General features: G+C 44.3%; 1 protein-coding gene across 1 annotated transcript in view; it reads left to right on the forward strand.

Moving 5' to 3' along the window:
• Positions 1–329: 329 nt before the first annotated feature.
• Positions 330–17503, forward strand: part of LOC140694833 (trafficking protein particle complex subunit 9-like) — a 103565-nt gene continuing 86391 nt past the window's right edge. Inside the window, exon 1 of the mRNA XM_072957886.1 lies at positions 330–536. Within this exon, the coding sequence (XP_072813987.1) occupies positions 446–536 (91 nt within the window). The 5' untranslated portion in view covers positions 330–445. The remainder of the gene's footprint in view (positions 537–17503) is intronic.

Below are 17503 nucleotides of genomic sequence, written 5' to 3' on the forward strand. Positions count from 1 at the left end.
TGCTGAGGACCACCAGACTCTTCCCGTTGTAGTCCAAACCATGGAGATCATCTCAGAGGAGAATTTCTTTTGCATCTATCAGCTACTCACCTCGGTGAGCCATATCAGCCCTTGTGGCTCCCAGTGGACACTCTGTATCCACTACAGGCACCGCTATGTGCCCGAGAATCGGTGGAGCGTCTTCCAGAAACACTGCAAGGTCGTGGGCCTTGTCACCATTACCGACTGTCTCTCTTCCAAGGCCTTTGAGAAGCTCCACGTGCAGAGGAGCTGTATGGCACCTCGATAATGACTCTCAGCTCTTTGTCTTTGTACTGCATGTGGAGGAAGTCGAGCAGCCGCGCACCGACGTTGCCTTCAAATTTAGAGGACTGCAGGGTGGTGGAGAAGAGGATCAAGGATTTCACTGAGTCACTCTTCATCTTGCTCATGTCCAAGTGGCTGGATGGTGGCCCCAAGAATTCTGGGGACAAGATCCCCCTCCCCTGCATCCCGTTTGAGAAGGAGGACTTCATGGGACTGGACACAGACAGCAGGTAAGTTTACCTGGAGGCCAGTCCACCCTGGCTTTGTGCCGGATTGCTTCCCTACATCCAGAAAGGGATCAGCAAGGAAGAAGTCTGTCTTGTAGCCAAGGGGGGATGGAGATGCAGCCCGCCGGTTTACAGACATTTCAAAGTGAATCCGCCTTTGTTTCAGAGAGATCCTTTTAGGGTTAGTGTGGACACTTACTCCTGCTTTACAGCCATGACCATGGTGGGAACCCTGGGGTTGCTGTCCAATAAAGTAGCCAAAGCCACTGATGCTAGGAGCACTGGGGAGGAGGCTGGACTGAGCTGAGATGTGCTGTAGGTCAAATGCACATCAGACACTGAGGCTTGTCTAGTAAAAGTATATAAACTATCTCTTTACTTCCTATATTGATTACATGTCAAAATAATAGTATTTTACATACAGTAGATTAAGTAAGATCTGTTCTTAAAATCAGTTTCTAGTATTTGTTTTTTGTTTGTTGGTTTGTTTCTTTGTTTACCATTTTAAATGTGGCAAATGGGAAACGTTATTTACATGGCTCTCATTTCATTTCTGTTGGGCAGCCTGTCCTGGGACAGTCTCATCCCTTTGCTTATAGATGAGATGCTGAACCCCGAGAGGCGGAACGAGGAGCTGGTTGAGTTGGGGCTGGAGCCGGTGTCTCCTGCCTCCCAGGCCCAGCACCTATTCTGCTCAGGCCCTCTCTTCTTGCCCGACAGCCTCCATGCCAAGTTAGGACATCAGAAACACCGCCGGGGACTTCCGAATGAACTCCTTATGCAGGGAAAGGCGTATCACGGTGTATGGGACAGAGCAGGGAAATGTTCATTCTCACTTTTTCCCTGTGATTAAGTCAACGGCCCCACATTGCCTCGGAAGTACAGACGATCTCTTCTGGGCTGCCTACCCCCCCAACTTCAGCTCTGTTTCCCGGTGTATCTGTTGTGCTGTCCCTCAGGCAGAAGAGGGTGAGATGCCTTTTCCAAGACGTGGAAATCTTTGCTGGGGAGAGTGAGGGAAGCTGTGTTCCCCCGGCCTACGGCCTCTGTCCTTGAGTCTGGAGAGGGCTCATGGTGGTCCCACAGGTGACGGTCGGAGAACCTGGCACATGTTTCTGGGCCCGCTGTGAAGGAAGTGCTCTGTGACTCTTGAACTTAGCTAAGATCAGATCCTACTCTCTGGTTGTTGGTAAGTTGGAGGAGAAGATGCTAGAGAATTGATAAAAAGAATGTCTAGACCAGCCCTGTGAGTGAGAAGCACAGGGGACACGAGTCCCACCTGCGAGAGACAATGTAGTGGGCTCTGGATGAATTTTCTGTTCCTCCCAGACATACCTCTATGACTTAAGGAAGGGGAGAGGCATGCTGTAGCCATGATCTGTACTTGTCCTCTCAGGGCCCTGTGATCTACATGCCCGCACTCCCCATCTGCTTCTTAAGATGAGCTGGCATGTATAGGAGCCTGGGCACTGCTGAGGGCATAGCTGCCAGCACCGTGCTACACCAAGTCTGGCTCCGTTCACCTCTCCTGTCAACACCTGCTGAGGCCCCAGGCATTAGTCAAGGTAGGTGCATCGGTGCAACATAAGCAGGGACCACTTCTCCCCCTGGACAGACTGGTGAGTGAGCAGTGGAAGCCTGGAGCCCTGCTCCAGCCCCCACGCAAGTGCCTCCTCTTTTGTCATAGGAGGCACTGGTGATATTTTTGCTCAACAAATGCTTGTATCTGAGTCTGCAGCCCCACCAGAGAATGCCAGATTGTTTTTGTATTTTGAAGTCTGCCCTTGGGACTTGGCGGAGTATCCGGATGTGTAATTAGCCCACAGTGGTTGACACTGTCCCCATTGTTTACCCAGAACCTCGTGTACCAGGCATGGCTCCCATTATCGAAATACAGCAGCGCATTAAACCTCCCTCCTTTTGGGTCTGTCTGTTCTGGTACCATAAGGGCTCAGCCAGCTTCTGAACGTCAGTGAGATAACGCGGCCAGTGAGCTCGGGTCAAGCACATTCTCCTCCAGTCACTTTTACCCCATTGTTGCTTTTAGTATTCCACAGTCATTAATTATTTAAACAATTCTTTGGTACAGGAGCAGAGCCTAATTCTCTCCTGCTACTCTTGGTGGAAGTGAGTAAAACGGTCCAGACTGAAATGCGACCACAATTTGTAGCTCAAAAGCTGCCTTGAAGCTTGTAAGTGGAATTTTGGTTAGGGGCGCTGACCACGTTGGGGTCCCCCGGCAGCGCCGCTCCCCTCAGGCCCCTGCTTTTCCTGGAGCAGGGGGTGAGGGTGGGTCTCACCATCCCCTCGTCCCTGGCCTCACACACTCACGTAAATTCTTGTACATGCTGTCAAAATCATTTTTGTTCTTGTGTGTTTCTAATTTTCTCTTGTTCCTCTTTTCCTTTTTCTTTATTCCTTTTTCATTTGTACTGCCCAGTGAGCATGTTGTTGCATCTGAAAATGTGGGCTGTGCACACCCTGCATTGGAAATAGCCAGATTGCCCTCCATACTGTCTCCATCGCTTTAAAAAGCAAAATCTTAATATCTGTCTTGATCCATGTATTATCCTAGTCATTTTGTATTTTCTAATGTTTTGGAATATTTGCTTTGTTAGCTCATCACCCACTGGTGTTTGATACCTGTTGAAATCCTTGCTTTGAGGGACCTGTTTGGTCCTCCTTTTATTTGGTGACAAATGCGCCCTTATTAAATTTGTTTGATTGTTTTGAAGAAGTAAGATGCGAATTGATTTAGTCGGCTGCTCAGGGATTCTTTTCATGGAGTATTTAAACTTGTAAGGTCAAACTCTGCAGCATTTTGCTCGATTCCTGCTTTTACACAAACGTGCTCGGCACGCGGTTCCTGGCTGTCGCTGTGTGACGTGCGTGACGGCGCTTCATGGCCGGCAGTCACTGGTGAGGAAGTGGCCGCCACGGAGGTGACAGCTGCAGGGGACGCTGTTGGAGGAAGCGGTCACCGTTTGGTTCTTTAAATTTTTTTTTTGCATTCAACTTCCCCGTGCCATTTACTTTACTTTGCCTTCATAAAGGGGCAGAATTGGGTCTAAAATCCATGACACTATTTGTTCCCTTTACGAGGCTGGTTTTTCTGGGTATCAGGACAACATGACCTTCTCCTAAGTAGCTGGCTCACCTGGATCTGTTGGACACAGGGACAGCTAAAAGGGCCGTAGCTTCCTCTCTGCTCCAGCCAGTGGGCATTCAGAGCTGGGTCTGTGGTTTGCCTCAGCAGCCGTGCAGACCTCCCTGCCCCGGCCTTTACTTTTAACCCATGTTGTCAGTAAAGAGTTGAATCCGTTTCTGTTGCAGCTGACATCCACCACTGACAGCCGTGTCGTTAGTTTGTGGTAGTCAGTCTCCAACTCCCCAGACAACCATGAAGGAAGATGATTTGGCCAACCTAGGACCCTGGATTCTCACCCTCACCATTGTTCATCTCACCCGGTGGAAGGGTTTGGCCACCACCATCATGCTGAACATGAGGCCTTGTTTCTCCTTTCATGCTCTGGTCCAAATGTGGACACTTCATTTTTCACTGAATTTGTCTCGCTTGAGACAGGCCAGAATATCTGAATGAGTCCATCACATTCTGGGTGGGGAAAAGAACAGAAGTAAATGTCGCAAGTAGATGGAGTCTAGGCTGTCCGGGTTGGCAAATGCAGGCTGGGATCTGTGATGGCTGGGCTGTACACTGGACACAGGTCTTTCCCGTGGCTCCTGAGAGCCCAGGAGTTGGAGTGATAACAGCCTTGCGTGGGTTCCCCCATCCTCATTTGCTCACTGGCAAGTGTGTCTGCTAATTAGGAGTTCCCCAGACCTCGGGCCCTTCAAAGCTCAGACCACGGGAAAATCTTGAGTCCCTTCTCCTGGGCCTCCTGTGTGAGAATCCAGTGCCTTCTGAGGTGAACAGCGGCAGGAGATGCCTCCCCCTCCAGGGAGCACCCTACGGCGGACTGTTAGTGAACCATGCTGTGAGCTTGTGTGTTTCCGTCCATGGTCCCTGCAAAACCACACTTGAGATCAGCTTATTGGCGAAAATAACAGGACTGATTCCAGGGCAGGGCCTGGGGGAGGGAACAGTGGAAATTGAATGTGACCTGAGACAACTAGGTGGGTGCTGAGGCTGTTACTAAAATGGGGAGTGTGGGAGGTACCTGCCAGGAATCGAATTCCAGAGTAAATGGTGGACATGAGGCATTTTTAAGATGCCATTTTTCATCCAAGTTAGGACTTCAAAGAGGCACTCGGCTCTATGAGCCTGGGGCTCAGGTGAAGGAGCTGGACTACAGATACAAGTTGGGAGTCGTCATTCTTAGCTGGTGTTCACAGCCTTGCATGTGAATTAGATCATCTCGAGAGCTGCAGACTGAGGCTGAGGGAGGGGAGGGCTGTGCCTCGGTTGGAGGAAAGCCCAGACCATGCAGCTTTGGTGTGTCAGCCAGCGGCGTTTGTCATTTTCAGAGCAATCCCATTTATCCTTAAGGGGCCTGGGGGTCAGCAGGGCCAGCCAGAAAGAAATCCAAAGGGAGAGTCTTGGCCACGTGTGCGTCTTAGGAAGGTGCAGAGGCTGCAGGATACGGAAGGTTAGAATCCTCAGAAGCTGGAGTTTGAGTGGGGAGAAGGTATTCACAGTCACCTGTGAGGGAGGGAAGGAGGCCTAGGGAGTCCCCACCCTACCGGACTCGCTTTCCCATGAAAAGGAGGCAGTCAGACAGAGGATCTGAGGTAAGAAGGATGGGCACTGGGAGGGGAGCCAACCTGGAGAATGGTGCTTGGAAAGTTCTGGAATAGTCTCCCTGAAAAATAGAGTTAAAAATACCCAGACTCTTAAGAATATTGTTAGTGACTTGGGAGGAGGCAGTTGTTTTTCTGGCCTCCTAAGTGTAAGTCATGTATTCAGGGATACACAGAAGATACGGGCAGTCTGTTCCGGGGACTTGATCCTTACCAGGGGGATCAGTGCAAGTTTAAAGGGGCAGAAGGGCAGCGGAGGGAAACTAGCCAGGCCCCGTGTCAGGTAGCAGTCGGCCGGCCTACTTGCGTGTTTCATTCACATCCATGACTCCCAGGTGGGCGCTGACAGCCCCCTTTTGGGGATTGGGAAGCCTTCTCAGAGGGGTTAAGGAATTGGTTTGTTTAGCGGTTGATAAATGCTGTAGCAGGATTCAAGCAGAGCCTTGTCAGACTTCAAGGGCATGTTCTCTCTACTGTTTCCAGTACTTCCCTGTTATACCTGGAATGGTGAAGTGGGTCAGATTTGGAGCCTTTCAGAAAAAGTATGATTTAAGTGCCTCAGGACTGTTTCACAAAGCTCAGCGTTCTTTGATGGTTCTGAAGCATGCAGTGCTTTTCGCCCCACAGAGGTAACGTCTAACTCCATTGTCGATGATGTGGTTGCAAATGATATACAGGTGTAAAACCACACTTCGCAGCTTCTAAAGGGAAACTCTCCAATTCTCCCTTGGTCGGCTTTCTTCCACGGGGTGTAACTGTGCTGCAGCATAGGCCTGAGCTTCCGTATGGAGTGAGGATTTAATATCCGATGTTAACATAAAATGGTCAGATGAAGAAAACCGACATTGACAATTTATTGTTGGGTTTCATTAGTCAAGATATACTATCAGTTAATGGCCCATATAGCAAATGAAATTCAGTATAGGACATTGCATTTCTTCCTTTCTATTTAGAGTTCTCTTACCGAATAAGGTTGCCTACTTTGGAACATCAGCTTCACCACCACGGCACCTATCAGTGTGTTGGTGTGATTGCATTTACAGAGTGAATCTAATCTGGTCTTCCTCAGCCCCAAACACTCCAGTGCAGAATCACGGGCTGTAGCCATCTGTTAGTCACGCAAATACTTCTAAAATTATATGATGCCAGAAAAGAAAGAAGAGAGAGAGAGAGAGATTGCCTTTATCAAATTTCCTTTCAGTTCTAACTGCAAACTGTTGTTGAGCAGCTCTTGTTTCCTTTGGATATGAATATATACATTTCTTTGCATGTAACCTAGGTTTTGGACTAGAACACCAAGTTCTTGCTGTCCCCAAGCCACAAAAATAGTAGCCAAATTGCACACGTGTGAAATAGTTTATACTTTTTTCTGAGAAAGTATCCTTGAATTTGGGACTTGGACTGTGATTTCTGCTTTTTGCTTCCCTCAACCGTCTTGTAATCTCTCACTCCTTCCCACGTGGTTCCCAAGTGTTCGTGGTCTCAAAGGAGTGGGCAAAAACCCAGTTGGTCACCATGTACTGCTGCTATAGATAGAGACCAGACAAGACCTAAAGGACATTATCGGAGAGGAATTGCTGGAAGAAATGGGCTCTACATTCAGTTGTGAGGACAGAGTAAGAGTCAGCCAGGAGAAGGAGTCAAGAATGTGTCTCAGATCGCAGGTGCAGCCCGGGCAGAGGCCTGGAGGCTTTTGGCGTGGGCACCCGTGGAGAGTGCCCTGTGTGGTCCAGGGTGGAGGGAGCCCCTGCTGGGGAGGACACTGGAGAGAGTCCAGGATGTAGGGCTTTGGAAGAAGTTGAGTTTTACTAGAACTGACACAGTAGGCAGTGAAGGGTGTCAACAGAAGTGACCCTCAGGAAAGGTACTTCTGGTTTTGCTTCTGATATTCTACAGACCGAAGGATCGGGACGGGCGAGAGCAGTTATGTCTGTCCCTTTGAGACCCAACCGGTCATTCATTTATACATTACACGTGCACTTCTGTGAGTCTAGGGGAGAGAGCGTGTAGCCACATTAGTAAGCAAAATGTATTTGCTTCTTGAGAGCTTAGCATTGTCAGAAGTTGACTTAGCCTAGAATGTTCTAGGAAGAGAGGAACAAATTGTGGAGGTTGGAGGGAGGGAAGGCTTCCTTGGGAAACAGTCAAAATGAGACTGGAGCAAGTGGGAATTAGGAGCAGGTCAGGGGCCCCTGTGGTCACTGGGGACCTGTGTACTTAGGTGAGGATGGGCGAGCAGGGTCTGGGGTGGGGCTAGAACTCTAACAGGGAGCCTCTAAAGGGTTTGAAGTGGGGTTGATGTAATCAAATTTGTGATTTGGGAAGGCTGCCGTGGCTCTCTGTGTTTGTATAGCGGGGAAGAGGGGGTGGGTGCCACCAACTGGGGGATCATTAGAAGACCATTCACAGGCTGGGATATGGGCATCGGGGCTATTTGGGGATGGCAGGGGCAGTGTGGATGCCGGCTTTCCTTATTGGGGGACTTGTTAGCGGGCCAACCTAGAGGCATTTTGTGGCTGGAAGAAAACTGATGGAGGCAGCCAGGTGGATTTTCCTCTTCTATCCTTCCCAGCCTAGTGTGATGATCTTAGCTCAGCCAACATTTGGAACAAAAGAGCTAATTTCCAGGGTTGCCCAGGACTTTGTAGAGCTCCTTTGAGTGAGATCTGATCGGATTTAGGTTTGTGTTCAGATCTGGATGTTCACTTATCTAGAAACGTCCTGTCATTTCGATTTCCATAGGGGCTTTTTACTTCATAAAGATTGCTTTCTTGGTGAGAGGAAATTTAATAGAGCTGTTGTCTTTTTCAAAAAAATCATATCATTTAAGAACTTTAATATTCAAAAGAATAGAAATATATAAAATATTTAAGGAAGTCTTTGGTGTAGTTTCTTTGCTTTCTGAGCTAATGTGGAGTTAGAGCCTTTGCATTACTTAATAGCACATCCTTGTCAGTATTTAAAGAGCTGATAGTGGGCGCCCCAGGCCCCACCTCTCAAAGAATCGTTAAAGTTTTCTCTGAAATAGTGAGGTCATAAAGGTCTTGTTTTCAGAAATCAAACAGTTTATAATACGCAGCATAGCCACATTTATAAAATAATAATTAGTTCAAAATTAAGAAAGTGGAGGATAATTGATTTTTTTAAAGCCTATACATAAACTTTCTTGTGCTAATGTTGCAACTGGAAATTTTGAAAAGAAAAATCCTACTGCAATATCATCTACATGGAATACATATATGAGTTTTACGTTTGAAAAGTAACTGCGCAGTGGTTTTCAAAGTCAGGAGCATTCCAGCTCAGATACTGGCAGTGATGGTTGCTGGTTTTCAATGGAAGAGCCTAAATTTGCCTTCTCAGCTTTTTTATTTTTGTATTGAGAGGGTTGATTAGTGCTTTGCGAGCATGATTTTGGGGCAAATTGAGGGCAGATGTCGTGTAAAAACAGTGAGATATTTCCATGCATTTTATTTTCTGGACATCACCAGGGCACATGTGGGGTTTGTGCCTGCAGGCTGGAATGCTGCAGGACTCCCTAATCCATCACCATTATGTCCTGGAGCTGCTCAGGACATTGAATGCTTTTCTGTTGCTTGGAGGAAAGGTGGTCTGATGGAGATGATCAGATGTGCAGTTAAAGTGCTATTACTTGAAATAAGAGTAACCTAGAAACATTGCTCTAACAATACAGGATGAGGGAGGAGAATTGTCTGAGCTACTTGCAGTGGGGAGTCTTCTCATGTTTCTCCCACACCGTGACTCCTGCCAATATCCGCTACAGTCCTGCACGGTAGTTCTGCCGAAGCAAGCAAGCACTTTGCTCAGAAACGCACTGAATTTCCTTGTGCCTCTGTTTGTTGGCTTTTTTTTGAAAGCACATTTTGCCCTTTGCTTAAATGCCATCCATGCTAGTCAACTCTTACACTCATTTTTCTGGAACTCGTCCATAAATAGCTGCTGAATGGATGAACAGAATGTAGTATCTCCATGTAGTAGAAGATTATTCACACGTAAGAGTGAATAAAAAAGAAAAAAAAAGAGGAAAATGAAAAAGGCCACCTGTTTTTGGAAGTCCACCCTGACTGTTCAACCCACACTTTTCCCTTTGAGACCCAATCACTTATGCTCCACTCTACTCTTGTTGATAGTGCTTACCACCTTCTAATAATCTTTAACGTTTTCAAAAAAAAAAAAAGAAAGAGATGCTGATACGACTTCAAAATATACAAGCCTTGATAACAGCTTGTTAATTGAAAGGAAGCAGACACAAACGGTCAAATATTGTTGATTTCAGTGATCTGAAATGACCAGAAAAGGCACATGCAGAGGCAGAGAGCAGGTGATGGCTGGAAGGGGCTGGTTGGAGGGGGATTAGGGAGTGACTGCTAGTGATAGGCGGATTCTTTAGGGGTGATGAAGTGTTCTGGAAATAGAAGGTGATGGGTGCTACACAACCGTGACTTTGCAGAAGACTGCTGAGCGCTGTGTCTGGGAGTGCCTGTTGTTGGGGCATCTTTATTTTGTTCTCATCCTGCAATGTGAAGAGCCATCTTCTGCTGTGGCTTTTCTACTCCTGTGAGTGGTGAGGGTTAGAGACTTTGCAGAGTCATGTTTCTTTTTTCCCCCTGGGTGAGTGTAGGCAAAAAAAGATTTAAGCCTAAGAAAGTGCTCCATCTGCAGAAATGAGAGCTTTTAATCGTTGAGGCCAGTCTGTGGGAGGAAATAGCCCGTGAAGCCTGTTTGAGCCCGGGAAGCACCGTGCATCTCTCCCAGACACGGGTGGGGATTTCACCCCCGTTCAGGCAGTGAAGGGCCCAGACCCGTGAGCAGACTTGACAATCGTGAATATTTACGTGTATCCGCTGCTTCATCTTGGATATTAATTTCAAGCTGAGTCAGTTTGTGGCGGCAGCCTCATCCTACATCAGGAATTTATAGTATCTGCTCTTTGAGGTGAAGACCTGACAGACTTGATTATTTAACAGTCTGCCTTGAATTGATATCTCAGATTCCTTTGTCAAAAGCAAAACAGCAGAAATACAGACGTCCTTTAATGCCAATGTGACCTGGAACGGGATTAGCCTCTGTGCCTCAGTCGCCTTATCTGTGAGTGGGAAAGATGATAACAGTGCTTCCCTCAGAGGAGCTGGTGAGGGGAGAGTCAGAAGCACAAATGGAGGACTTACACGAGGTGCTCATGAATGACCTAGTTTAGTGCTGTCAGTCTGGTGAGGCCTCAGGGGCAGAGATGTCAGAACAGAGCAGTCCTAGCCGGAGCTCGATCCGTGATGGCAGCTGTTATGATCAGTATCACCACTGTTGATTATCAGGTAGTTTATGACTTGGTAATATGAATTCATGAATAATGTTAAAGAACTAGATATCTCAGATCCAGTTTACATAGTCCTCAAAATTTCCTCTGAGAAATAGATGGTATCTTCCCCATCTTAAATCTGAGATGAGTCTCTAAAAAAGTCTGTATTCCTCCATCTTTTTGCTTTAATTCCCCATTTCTTAAAAAACAAAGTTTTTAAATGGAGTTACTGGGGACTGAACTGAGTGCCTCATGCATGCTAAGCACATACTCTCCCACATGAGGTATAACCTCCTCCCTGATTTTTTTTTAATTTACTTTCTTAATTTACGGAGTTTAGAGGCCTCTAATTCTTTTTCTGGAGACTTGTCCATGAACCTGTAAATCTATAATTAATGGACAAAGTTTGGTTTATTAAAAAAATCAATAGAATATTGTGCAATCCATCCAAAAAGAAATGCTCATTGACTTAAAATGTTTCTCCTTTAAGGTGATTTCTCCTTTGTGGTCTAGCTTAATTTATTAACAGGCATCCTCATCATCATAATGACCAAACTCGCTGTGAGTGGACACCTATCTAAGGCTAAAATGCTTTCCTCATGTTTTAGTTCATAGCAGGTGTTTGATTGTAGGTATCAGTGTCTCCTTTTTTGCAGCTGAGGGATTGAGAGATGGAGCAGCTTGTCCCAAATTACACGCAGCAGGCTGTGGCTAGCTCGGTGCTGGAACCCAGGCTGCACAGGATGCTTTCTTAATTGCTCCTCTAATCAGCCTCCCGTTAAGTGGTTACCCAAAAACCTGTGACTCCATAAATGGCCAAGTTTAGTGATCTCAGCTTGATGATGCCTTCAAAGGAGAGACACCATTGAGAAGGTGAGACAGAGTGGCAGAAATTACAATTGTTTATTTTCACAAATTTATAATTCTCAGGTAATTACTTAAAAAGTTAATTTTATATTTTAGTGCTCTGTAAGCACTAAAAACATAACATTAAAAATAATTATAGTGCAAAAGAGAAGTGGGCTCTGAAAGTCCAACCACTGCTATTGATGTTACTTGTTTTTCTCTAGTGGCCCTTATTGACAGAAATACTTACAAAGACTGAATTGGTTTTATGTAGTCTTAATATGGAAGAAAAGATTGTCAGTGAATATTGTAAGTAAAGTCTTTACTCTTTTCTTTCCTGTTGATGAATATGTAAGATGTTTTCATGGCTTAAGTACATTTCCTCATTTGTGAAATTTTAGTAATATTGTTTAATTTGTCTGACTGTGAGAGTTAGATGCCTTGTATACAAAGAACACAAGAGGTGCTTAATAAAAGTGCTGTCACAATGACAGATATTTTAGATTGATCAACTCTGAATACTAAAGAGTGTCGCTTATTTCTGATGCATATTTAATATGTATATGTATGATATATTTGAATATGGTTTAAAGTAACAAGGATTCATTTTTTTTTTTGGTGTAGTATGAAGTTTTAATGAAATCTGTATCATTCTAGTGAGACAGGGACTATTTAAATTGCCTTAATCAGATGACCTTGAAGATTATTTACACAGAATATGTATTGTTACAAATCAGAATTTATGTTGCCGTGTAACCATCCACTCAGATATTTAAATTCGTGGGATTCTGACCAGATCAATTAAGTTTAGTAAAATCCACATTGATCATTTTCAGGGAATAAGCTCCTCTCTTTTGTGATTAAAGAAAATTTTGATTTTTTTCTACACTCTTAACAGGTTTAAAATATCAAAACATTGATTTGACACATTACTTTTTTAATAGAGAGAATAAAGCTCATGCTGTTTTATTATGTAAATAAATATTTTTGTATGTCGACAAACTTGTATGATATCCTGGATCTTTGAGAAGTATTTTGCAAGATATTAGATAACCTACTGTTGGAAAAATACAAACGTGACTTTTATGAACATAGGCGTAGTACAGATCTGTTGGTTTTTGCTACAGTGCAAGACATGAGGCCTAGGATGCCTTTGCTGCCGATTGCCAGGAGGACACATTCCATGTCTCAGTTTCCCCTCCTGTAAAATGAAGTGGCTGAACTGGATTCTTTCCTCTTCTAAGATGAGTTTCCATGAGCCTATGTCTTCTGTTTATATTCAGGAGTATTAGCAGTATCAAATTAAATACTTAATATCCCTCCCTTGCCCCGAATCAAAGTGCAGTATATGCTACATAAGCTTTTAGTTATCTGATTCTCCTTTCTGATCCTACAGGCAATTTTTGTGTTGCATCTTTCCCGGCAACCTGGAAGGTCATTTTAGCCATAGGTGGCACTGTTGCACCTTCTTACAGTCTTAACATTCCTGTTTGTAAAAGAAGGCTTAAATAACTTTATTTTATTTTGATTCCTTTACTTAATGCTTCAGAAGAGCCCAATGTCTTTTATGTGTGTCTACCTGGAAAAGTTATTCTGCTTATATCTTAGATTTATTCTGTCATCTCACTGTGAACATTTCAGACTTGCTGTGCAAGCAATGGGAAAATCGGGCTTTTCTTCTAGTGTTAGAAACCAGTGAGCCGGGATTTTATAAAACAGCTAGAAGCGGCATCTGGACGACCTTAAAGGTGAAAAGTGTATTGAGTTCCCTGAGTTTTGACCCCGCCGCTGTGTGTTAATTGGTGGTAGGAGATTTGGTACATATACGAAGGGGTGTAGTTTTTTGACTTGGGTTTGGTTGCACGTGCTGCCACTGAGCCACGTGAGCCTGAGACAGTTCGTTTTGAGTTTTTCCCTCGTCTGTGAGATGGGGACATTCATATATGAATTGTAGAATTGTGAGAATTAGAAATTATGTGCAGTGTTTACCACAGTGAGTATGTCAAGAGGGCTCTTAAACTTTAGCTGCTGTTTTGTGTGAAGCCATCATTTGGGAGTCTTTGGCAATTACTAAGAAACAGGAAAATAAGAAGAGATGGTTTTATGATGAAAGATATTTGAGGAGGTTCCATAGTTCCTATACCCATAATTTAGCATCAGCAGAGTCAGGACAGTTACACAGTCGCCCTGAACCAATGTTAAGCCACAGAATTATTTGTTGCTTCATATATTTTGGGGCTTAAGGAGATCCAATACTTATACACATGTTGTCTCCAGCAGCCAACTGAGAGATGACACAAAAGAGTAGACAGGTGATAAATGTCTTCTTTGTTACTGATGAAGCCACCTTCTTCATGAACTTCAAGGCTGTGGGAAAATGCGTGTCATGATACTGTGTCCCAGAAATACAGACTCACCCTGTCCCATGTAGCTCTGGGCCACAGCGAGCCTTCCCTTGAGAGGACCTGCCCCTTCATGCACAGGGCTTTCCTGCCATGGAGCTGAGCATCCCAGGTGCTTCCCAATGGTGACCAACACTGGAGTGAAAGGAAGGGTTTCACATGCCCCGCTTGTCTCCCCGGACTCACACCTCACTCTGTTAGTGTGATGAGTGCTAACTGTGGGCCAGGGGCCAGGGGTGTGAAGGGAGAAGCACTCTCCATGGCCCAAAAGAGTGGTTAGGAGGCATCCCCTCCCTCAGTTTAAACAGGTGGTGGGATGGAACATAAGGGTACTCCCCAATTGTTTATAAAAGGAGAAATAAGGATGTTCTTTGGGACTTAGGCTAGCCAGGAAACACAAAAGATGATTAGAGGGGAGACTTGTAAATCACTTTGATATTAAGTTGACATTTGTTGAACACCCAAAATGTGCTACATTCTTTTCTGAGCATTTTACAGAAATGAATCCTTCAATCTTCTCAACAAGCGAGTAAGGAAGGTTTGATTGTTATCCCAGTTTTACAGTGTGGAAATTGAGGCACACAGAGGGTAATTAATTTGGCAAAATCACAGAACTAGTAATTGGCAGAGCTGGTATTTAAACCCTGGCTGTCTGGTTTTGAGGCTCCCAGAGATGGGCTTTTTGTGTTTAGCGTTATCAGCATCCCTGAATCTTTGTACCTCTGTGCATCAGTTAGCCTATAAAAGACAGGGAAAGGAGAGTTACATGGGTGCTCATAGTCATGTCTTGCTGCTGTCCACGGAGAGTGCACCGTGTTTGGCGTTAATTGTCTTCTGGGCAGTAGATCTGTTCGTATAATAGAAATTTAGTTCATTGAGTTAATCTAGAAACCCTTCCTGCTCCGTTTCTGTCCATGCTTGCCATGTGACTGCCTGCCCGTTATTGGGCAGTGGAGGAGAAAATGTACTCATGGTTGAACTCTGATATTTCAGTCTGGTTCATAGATTCACGTCTTCTGTTACATTAATAAGCTAAGTTTCTGGTTTTCTTGCATCAGTGTCTCATGACTTTGGTTAATGTGAAACCAGTCCATGGGAGCCCAGGGGTGATGACGGTATAATTTCTGAGCACGCTGTGGCACTTCTACCCATGCAGACGTGGCTGAAGGATGTCCACCTTCCTCACTGATTTCCCCCAACAGCAGGGTCCTCTCCCACCCCTGGATGTGAGGTTGGGAGCTCTCTGAGTAGGCCAGTCAGAGGCCCAGTTAACCAATCAGAAAATGATGAAGTACCTGGAAGTGGGTTTAATAGAAGAAAAGGGCTTCCAGGTAGTCAGATGGGCTGTTCGAGTCCATTTGGTGAAAAGCTGTCCACTGTCTGTGGTTTAGCTGCTTCTTTGCTATTGAAAAGTCTGGAGTAGATGAAGGGATTTTAAAAAGCAGAAAGGAATGATTTCAGGTGGTACGTCCACACTGGTGAGAAGTGATGGATGACCACCAGTGTGAGGCATAGACAGAGTCTTACAAACTTCATAAAACAGCATTAAAAGCTCTGCCATCTGAGTGCACTTCATATGGGGTCCAGATCATCACTGGTGACGCAGTGAGGGCAAGTAACTGATGATGGCAGAAAGAACATGGACGCATCAAAAAGGTCTCGTTCACGTTCCCTGTTTAAGGGATGCGGCACAGTGTAATATATTTGAGCTGGTTTTTCACTGAAAAATTTTTAGTGTTTTCTGGGACTCCCCAGTACCCCAAGGGTCCATGCATCTGGGTGTCCCCTGAGTGCAGCACTGTCAGCGCTTGCCCTGGGCTGACGTGGTGTCACACGGAGTAGGACGGTCAGCGTCCCCGGCTCCTCTGAGCTCCGTCTCCTCGTCCGCAGAGCCGGGTTTCTCATCCGTGTCTACATAGTAGGGTTGTTGAGAATCACACGTGAAGCTTCAGGGGTGACTTGTGGTTGTCTCTGTGATTGGCATATAGTGAATATTTGATAGAAACACTTGTTTTTTTAGTATAATTGTAGTACCTAGGTTGCAGTGGTTTTTAGTCTGCGTTTTTTTATAACTTTATTCTTATTTTTTTTGTTTTGCAACTTTGTTTATTTATTTTTATTTTTATTTTTTAACATTTTTTATTGATTTATAATCATTTTACAGTGTTGTGTCAAATTCCAGTGTTCAGCACAATTTTTCAGTCATTCATGGAAATATACACACTCATTGTCACATTTTTTTCTCTGTGATTTATCATAACATTTTGTGTATATTTCCCAGTGCTATACAGTGTAATCTTGTTTATTTATTCTACAATTTTGAAATCCCAGTCTATCCCATCCCACCCTCTACCCCCCCCCCCCGGTAACCACAAGTCTGTATTCTCGGTCCATGAGTCTATTTCTGTCCTATATTTATGCTTTGTTTTTGTTTGTTTTTGTTTTCTAGATTCGGCATATGAGCGATCTCATATGGTATTTTTCTTTCTCTTTCTGGCTTACTTCACTTAGAATGACATTCTCTAGGAGCATCCATGTTGCTGCAAATGGCATTATGTTGTCGGTTTTTATGGCTGAGAAGTATTCCATTGTATAAATATACCACATCTTCTTTATCCAGTCACCTGTTGATGGACATTTAGGTAGTTTCCATGTTTTGCCTATTGTAAATAGTGCTGCTATGAACATTGAGGTGCAGGTGTCATCCTGAAGTAGTTTTCCTTCTGGGTACAAGCCCAGGAGTGGGATTCCTGGGTCATATGGTAAGTCTATTCCTAGTCTTTTGAGGAATCTCCACACTGTCTTCCATAGTGGCTGCACTATTCTTATTTTTAAATATGCACTTAGTTTATTTATTTTTTTGGAGGTACTGGGGACTGAAGCCAGGACATTGTGCATGCTATGCAGGTGCTCTACAACTGAGTAAAACACACCCTCCTTTTCTGCACTTGAATATAAATATTGCTATACACAAAATAGCTCTTAAACACCATCATGGGACCTAGTCACTGTATAGACAATTGAACACGTATGCTATTTCAATAGGAATAAATGTTGATGAGACATACATTTCTGAATCTGTTAATGTGCTTAAAAACGATCATAGGTAGTGATAAACACGAATCTTTGATCCAGTACTTCTTAGGGTCTGTTTTGCCATCAAGGGAAATTACATTCTACAGAGAAGGCTAATTGGGTCTCTTTGATATTTGGATGGTTTAGCAGATGATGAAGACTTTCAAAAGCTGAAAGTTTTGTATTTTAAATTAACTACAAAGTTATCTTCTACAAGCTGTAAGTACTAAGCTTGTGAAGTGCTCAGTTATCCAGGGGGTATGTGTCTGTGTCTGTGTGAACGTTTGTGTGTGTGATATCACGAAGATAGAAAGAAGTTCCATATAGACTTCTGATAACTTTCTCCTCCATTTCAAGGTGTAGGCATATATTTACATAAATAAATTGATATTCTTTTGTCATTTGGCATGTTGGGAATAAGACTTTCTCATACTTGTTTCAGAAGGATTAGGGAGGTTGAGCTTAGGAAATGGGAGGGTATAGAGACAGGGAGGTTCTTTAAACTGTGCAGAATGAGAAATAGTAACTTTTCTCTTTTCTTCTAGAGCAAACTGGCACTGAATTGTAACATAACA

This window comes from Vicugna pacos, unplaced genomic scaffold (genome assembly GCF_048564905.1).
Source record: "Vicugna pacos unplaced genomic scaffold, VicPac4 scaffold_105, whole genome shotgun sequence".
Lineage (NCBI taxonomy): Eukaryota > Metazoa > Chordata > Mammalia > Artiodactyla > Camelidae > Vicugna > Vicugna pacos.